Source organism: Anastrepha ludens, chromosome 4 (genome assembly GCF_028408465.1).
Source record: "Anastrepha ludens isolate Willacy chromosome 4, idAnaLude1.1, whole genome shotgun sequence".
Lineage (NCBI taxonomy): Eukaryota > Metazoa > Arthropoda > Insecta > Diptera > Tephritidae > Anastrepha > Anastrepha ludens.
Window position 1 is genome coordinate 4,934,270 of NC_071500.1, and position 6,849 is coordinate 4,941,118.

General features: G+C 37.7%; 1 protein-coding gene across 1 annotated transcript; it reads right to left on the reverse strand.

Annotated features, from left to right (window-relative positions):
• Positions 1 to 217: 217 nt before the first annotated feature.
• On the reverse strand, positions 218 to 1,459 carry LOC128860348 (uncharacterized). The gene is made up of 4 exons (XM_054097829.1): positions 1,340 to 1,459; positions 872 to 1,273; positions 546 to 694; positions 218 to 481 (listed from the first exon to the last, which is right to left on the reverse strand). The coding sequence occupies exons 1-4, from the start codon at positions 1,361 to 1,363 to the stop codon at positions 304 to 306; spliced, it is 753 nt and encodes a 250-aa protein (XP_053953804.1). The 5' UTR covers positions 1,364 to 1,459; the 3' UTR covers positions 218 to 303.
• Between the last annotated feature and the right edge of the window lie 5,390 nt (positions 1,460 to 6,849).

The following is a 6,849-nucleotide window of genomic DNA, read 5'->3' on the forward strand; positions in this document are numbered from 1 at the left end:
ATGGGACAAACGCAATTTGGTTTCCGTGGAGGAATGGATACAAAAGAAGCCTTATCTGTATCCTGTTGATTTTTGAAAATTGTAGAGATATACAAAAATATGTATTTTCATGATTCATAAAAGAAGTCCTTGCCATTGGAAAGATAGAGTTCGGGAGGAGAGCACTTGGTTGCTCGACTAAAATCGCTTCAATTGTTACCCAATCAAACAGAAAGAATGAAAGTTTTTAAGTTTTTGTATTTCCTTATTTATATGCACTCTGTACAATTATGCTTTGCAATACTAGAAGTCATCTATCGCGTTCTAATTCCTACCAAGATTCAAATCCACACTTCTCAGTGACAGCACCTGGGTTGTGCCAAGGCAACGTGCTGGCACATTTGCAGTGCAATAGCGGGATGAACTGTTGAAATAAGTGGCGCCAGGACAGTAGTAAAGAGCTCCACTCCATACGCTATTGTTCACGAAACAGTAAACGTACCTTAAGAAATCAAAGAAATTCTTGTGAAATATGACTTCTCACTAGAAGTATTTTAAATACTAACTGTTTGCAGGTGGTGGTAAGGTCATTGCCAACTGGGAAACGTCCGTTTTGTTGAACCGTTGCACAATATTCCGCAGGGTCTGACACAGCCGTCGAAGGTGCAACAGTAGTTGTGACTGTGTCGTCAATACTGGGGCAAGTAGCTTCAATCTATTGACAAGGCGAATGGAAAGATTATTAATAATGTAGGAACTTTGAATTCTTAACTTCTTGATGGATTCATAAGTGGATATGGATAAGTCGCAGTTATTAGTAAATGGAATTGTGTGTGCGGCTTTCAAAATTCTGCTAAAAAATAGTTTTGACGTTATTTCGCCTTGTACTCACCCCCAAAGTCGCATTGCCACAGATGTATTCATAATCGATGCTGCAGACGTGGTATGGCGCGCAGGTGCCACCCAAATCGCTAACTGTGGTTGTGCCAAGACACAAGGCGTACGTGCGTATTCCAGTGCAGGCGAAGGTTTTGGTAGAATCACAGGTGTTGCAGGCCGTACAATCACCTACCACACCATCGCCACCACTGGCCTCACAAATGCTGGTGCTCTGTGTGGAACAAACGTAACCTGTGGGACAGCTGGCCGCCGATCCAGTTGGTGAGCCGTTGACACACACTTTGAATTGCGTCTCTGAGACACAGGCCAGATTATTATCAACGGAGCAAGTATTGCAGCTAGCAGTGACAAAAATTGACCCCTTGGCGCAGAGCAGGAGCACACACAACAACAACTGAATAAATAAAATAAAATAATTTAGAGATAGGGCTAATAGTAAGAATCCCTGGTTTTCACTTACATGCCGCGCAATAGATTTGGACATTGCGATATTCTTTATAACTCTAAGTTTTATTTAATTTTTGAAAATTTCCTCTTTCTAATTTAGATATTTTTAGTTCAGTTTATATCTCACTTAATATTCTTTTCCAACTAAAAACTAATAACAAATGTTATCGTATTTAAACTAACAACACATTCGCCACCAGCTCAAGTTATCTTATCAGAGAACCTAGAGAAATTAGCGTACGAGACCTTAGTCCTTAGACAAATGAATAATAAATAATTTCTTCTAAAAAGAAGGCAAATATTTAAATTTTCATAAATTTTATTTTAGCCACCGAACAAACGCTAGCCGTACGAGGTCATTGCGGCACTTGCTGAAATGTTGAAGAGCTTGCAATACTCGTGAATTATCTGTGAGGCAGTTTGTAACACTTTCTACTATATAACAACGTATTTATGACGCATTGATTCAGCTCCAAGTCACTGGTGGAAAAGCAGTAAAGTTAGCTGGAGTAACAGACCTGTGTGCCTTACCAGCTGATCAACATAGTGAAAGTACCTGCGCTAGTAACGCAGCAATTAGTATCTTGGCGTTTGTGCAAGGTCCTAGTCGAAATGCAACTTCATCAATGCAAGAAACGTTTGAAAAGTTCGCACAAAAATAAAAATACTTAATTACTTGGAGTAAACTTTTTTTTTACTTTTCGACATAGTTTCCTTTCAGACCTTTACACTTCGTCCAACGCTCTTCTAGTTGGTAGATCCCTTCCGAAAAATAGGATTTATCCAAGTCTTAAAAATATCCATTCGTTTCTGCAATCCCCTTCTCGTTTGAATGAAATCATTTTCCCGCCATCGATTTCTTGAAATTGGGGAAAAGCAGTAGTCCGAGGGTTCCGAGAGAGCAAATTCTGGATAGCAGGGGAGATGTGAAACGAGCTGAAAACCTATTTCCATTAGTTATGTGACCAAAACTGCTATGCCGTGAGCTGATGGAAAAGCAAAATAACCCGGCTTCCTCGCTCAAAGAAATACCAAAAACAATGCAACAGGCCGATCTGACTGAAAATTATTATGTGTTCTTCCAGAAGATGCTACTTACTGAACATAACCTAGTTGCGCACCAGAAGTGCCATCTCTCTGACTTTACACAAACTTTTCAAACGATCCTCGCACATTCTCTATTTCGAGTTTATTTTTTGAGCGAGTAACTTTTTCGACGTGTGCGGTGTCGATCCGTATTAAACAAAAAGGCATAATAGTCTTATTGTGTTGATGAGTCTGACCTGCTCAACATTATTCCGGGATGTTAAAAGTATTGCGGGGAGTGTGGCGTGGGCAAGAGAAGTAGTTGGTCTCGCCACTAAAAAGTTAAAGAGGTAAAAGAGGGAGACAAACCATACCTAACCGGAAAATTTGCACTTGTTTAGACCAATAAAGGCGGAAAAAAGGCATTTCACAATGATCACGTAGAGTACACGTCAATCAATCCAAAGCATTGCCACATCCGCTTCGCTACTTCCCTAAATCCAGTAATGCTTGTTTCAGAAAGTTGTGCTAGTGCTGAACGAGGTATGGTAATTAAATTCCGGGAACAATAACTTGAAAATTTGCAACACTGCAACGTTCATAAATATATGTCTGGAAAAAGGCGGTTCTTCTCTAATTTCAGTCGAAGTTTAAATCGATTGCTCGTTGGTTTTTAAAGAAAGTTTTCCGAAAGTAGCTTGCAACTTGAAAAATTTGTTGTTCCACATCCAGAGCGTAGGTTGAGATTTGATAAGTCAGGTAGTCACTAATCGGGTTTTTCGTTATCCGAGAAGAACATGATCCATTATCATCGCAATGCGTCGGCTCTTTACTCAACAGATCGGCGAGGCTCAGAAGTTTGCATATCCTGGTAGCCGATGGTGGCACCTTAGCCGATATACCAGCTAGATTAATCAAAGCTAAAACAGCTTTTGCAATGCTTAATAACGTGTGGACTCCAAACTGTTACAGAAAAAAATAAAATACGAATTTTGAAATCATATGTTAAATCTGTTTCATTGCACTATGCACTCAGACTGCAATCAATATTGAAATCTGAAGTAGGCCTGGATCGGTCATACTCTCAGAAAACTAGCGCAAGAAATACCAACGATGACCTTAATGATCCTGGCGACCCAAAAGATCCAGGCGACGCAGCTCTTACGAGGAATTATTCAGCAACAATCTCACCTGGAAACAAGCTAAACAAACAGCCAACTATAGTGCAAGTAGGGAATAAGTAGGAATAAGTTTAGGGATTAGTGGATCTACAATTTCAAGCCGACTCCGAACGGCAGATATTTTTTTATGAGGAACTTTTTCATGGCAGAAATACACTCGGAGCTTAGTCATTGCCTGCCGAAGGGCGACCGCTATTAGAAAAACTGTTTTCTTCATTTTGGTCTTTCACTGAGATTCGAACAAAATTATAACACCGTTTTGCACAAGTGCGCGGATCCCAATACAAATACAAACACATCATGGAAATTAATGATACGAAAAAATGGACTTAAGTTGCTTAAATTTCGATCAGTACTATATAGTAAGTATATGTATATGCGTATACATATTTGTTCTTAAGTGTATTTGTGTAAGTGTGAAGCTTTGGAAATAGGCAAGCGAACATGCGAAGAATGTTTTGAAAATGTGGGCATTTGTCATACCCTGGGTGCATATGCACACACACACACACACATACATACACATACACAGACATAAAAAGAAACACAAAAGCTTGCATGCATGCTGGTCTATCATTGAACTCCCATTAAACTAACGAGAGTATCATTTTTCATTTCTGCTACTTTTTATTATTTTGCGAGAAATTCTTAAACTTTATGATTTATTTATTTGGCACAGAACTGGCAATTGCGATGAATAAATGGATAGTAAAGAGACGATATTATATTTCGTTTCCATTTCATTATTATTCGTTTTTATTTTTCTTCTAACACAAATTTCCCATGAACTCGCGTTTTGTTCGCTGAGTTTTTCCATTGGATGCAGTGTTTATTAGCATGTGAAGCATATTCTTAGGCGCTCAACGCTTAACTATTTTTTATGTACATGCATATGTCTACATTTATATCGGAGGAATTTTGTTTGTATTATAATTTGGTAGATAATTTCATGAGATTTAATTTTTGAACATGATGCCCGGCATATGTCCGCCGCAGCTATGCAATCAGAAAAATGCATGCGATGGTCCTTTGGCCTTCATTCTTGAACGAGCTGTATTTTATAGGCACACAAGCCAAGATCTTTCGTAAAATTCTCCACGTCGCCGAATGGCAAAGGCCAACAAGGTTAAAACGACGACGAGCCGACATTTCAGCGTCTTTCGCCAAACTTTGCTCTATGAACTTCGTGGGCAGATTTATTTATTCATGTTTTTTTCACAATAAATTTCCACATTTTGGAAGCGTTTTTCTTTCGCGAAACAAATCTGAGGGCATGCCAAATATTACTGAATAGAAATTTTGGCAAAGTTTGTGATTCTCAGCAGTCGAACCATAGTTATCGATGTCGATGGCTCTCATGCATTCTCTCACGATATTAACCCAAGTCTCAAGCTTGGAAAAAATTTATAAAAATGTAAAAAAAAAATGTTTAAATTTCAAAATTAAGTTTCAGAGTTTTTAGCCAGAATTTTTAGAAAACTATCGAGTTCAACACCTCATTAAATTTTTAAATTTAAATAAAAGGCACGTTTGAAGTTGTCAGAAAAATGGCGTAAAAAATGTTAAATACTTTCCTCAACTTTGTTACGCTTTTTCTTCATATAACAAATCTTGGAAATTATTTATTATATGGAGAAATTTCGGAAGAAAGTTATATGAAATGAATGAGAATTCCGAAACTGCACACTAGAAATTTTTTTAAAATTCTGATAAAAAATATGAAAATTTTTAAGAAAATTTTGCACAAAGTTCGAAATTAATATCTGTAATATTTTTTATAGAATAAACTAATTCTAACAACTTCAAAACTGGCTGCCAGATATGGTTTACTGATGGGTCGAAATTAGAAGTTGAGAGGGAAAGGGTGAAAAATCAATGGGCCTGCATTCAAAAAATCGATCCGAATGGGTTCCCACCCAACAATTTTCCAGGCAGAAAAAAATACACACCATCGAGATATGTGCGAGAGAATGTCTTCGTAGAAAAATGAGAGAAACCTACGTTTACAGACTTTGAAATAGTCGGCTTTGAAAGACTTTCCGATCAACTGGAACCACGTGAAAAATGTATACTGCCTTTTTAGGGAACTTCAACTCCACATGAGAGAAATAAGGGAAATGAAATGGCTGACCATCCAGCTAAAAAAAAGGCTTAGAATGCCTGTCACTGGTTCTGAACACTTCTGAGGACTTACAGAAAAAGACACATTAACGTATTTCTCAGAAAGTGGGAGGAGAAAAATATCATTGAGCACTGGCTGAATTTTATCGGTCAGCGACAAGCGAAACAACTCCTAACGCCGGACAGTGGAAAACTATTTTCGCTCAGCGGAGTATACTAAAGACTTTTAACTCGTTACTCACAAGGCCAGTGTCGCCTGAGATATAACTTAAACAAAACTGGAGTCATAATCTGTCGGTTCTGTGAAATATTTATATGATGTTGTTCCACAAATGGAGAGACCTACAGTTTTAAGCCGACTCCGATGCGAGATACTTTTTTATGAGAAGCCTTTTCAAAGCAGAAATACGCTCGGAGGCTTGCCGAGGTGCGACCGCCTTAGAACAAAACATTTTCTATGATTTTACTGTTTCATGTACGGAGGTACGAACCTACTGGTAGTCACGCACCAGCCCATACGGCTACGGCGGTTGCCAGTTCTGTGAAATGGATACTGAAAATTCAAAACCCATTATTTGTGAATGCAGAAAAATGCTGCACAACCTTGGGGGTATTGCCTTGAATTCATATAAATTATGGCACAATAGAGCTCAGAATGCGTTAAGATTTTTAAAAACCCCTAAAATACGAGGTACCTCAGCAGACTTTGCACAATAGATGTCTTTTGATAACAGCGCGCAGTAGCCTAATGATAATAATAATATCCTCATAAGGAAATAATTTGAATTAAAAAGTAAATAGTCAAACCATGTCAAATATTGACACACACGGTATATTTTTTCGCGGGCTCTACATAATTAAAAAAAATAATTTTATTTTTTTTTTACATACAAATATTATATTTTATTTTCTCATTTTATTTCACTGAATTTCAGAATTTAAACATCTGAATATGTTTATTTAAGCGCACTCCAACATTCTACTTGAAACATTTTTTTGGCGAAATTATGCACCAATTCACTCGCCAAAGAGGCGACGATTGCAGTGGTAAATAAAAACTCACACAAGGACATTTCACATTTTATACGAGTGACTAATTTAGGTGATATGTAGATTACTCAGTGGATTATAAAAACAAGGTTACATACTTCAACTGACATCAGCATTGAAAAGCAATGGAATGTTTTCTTCAGAC

Bases quoted from the DNA above. Each gene is read 5' to 3' on its own strand.
- LOC128860348 (XM_054097829.1), bottom strand. From the start codon at position 1,363: ATGTCCAAATCTATTGCGCGGCAT. The intron at 695-871 runs GTGAGTACAAGG...CCTTGTCAATAG, and splicing joins GTGGCAATGCGACTTTGGGG to ATTGAAGCTACTTGCCCCAG. The intron at 482-545 runs GTTAGTATTTAA...TGATTTCTTAAG, and splicing joins CTTACCACCACCTGCAAACA to GTACGTTTACTGTTTCGTGA.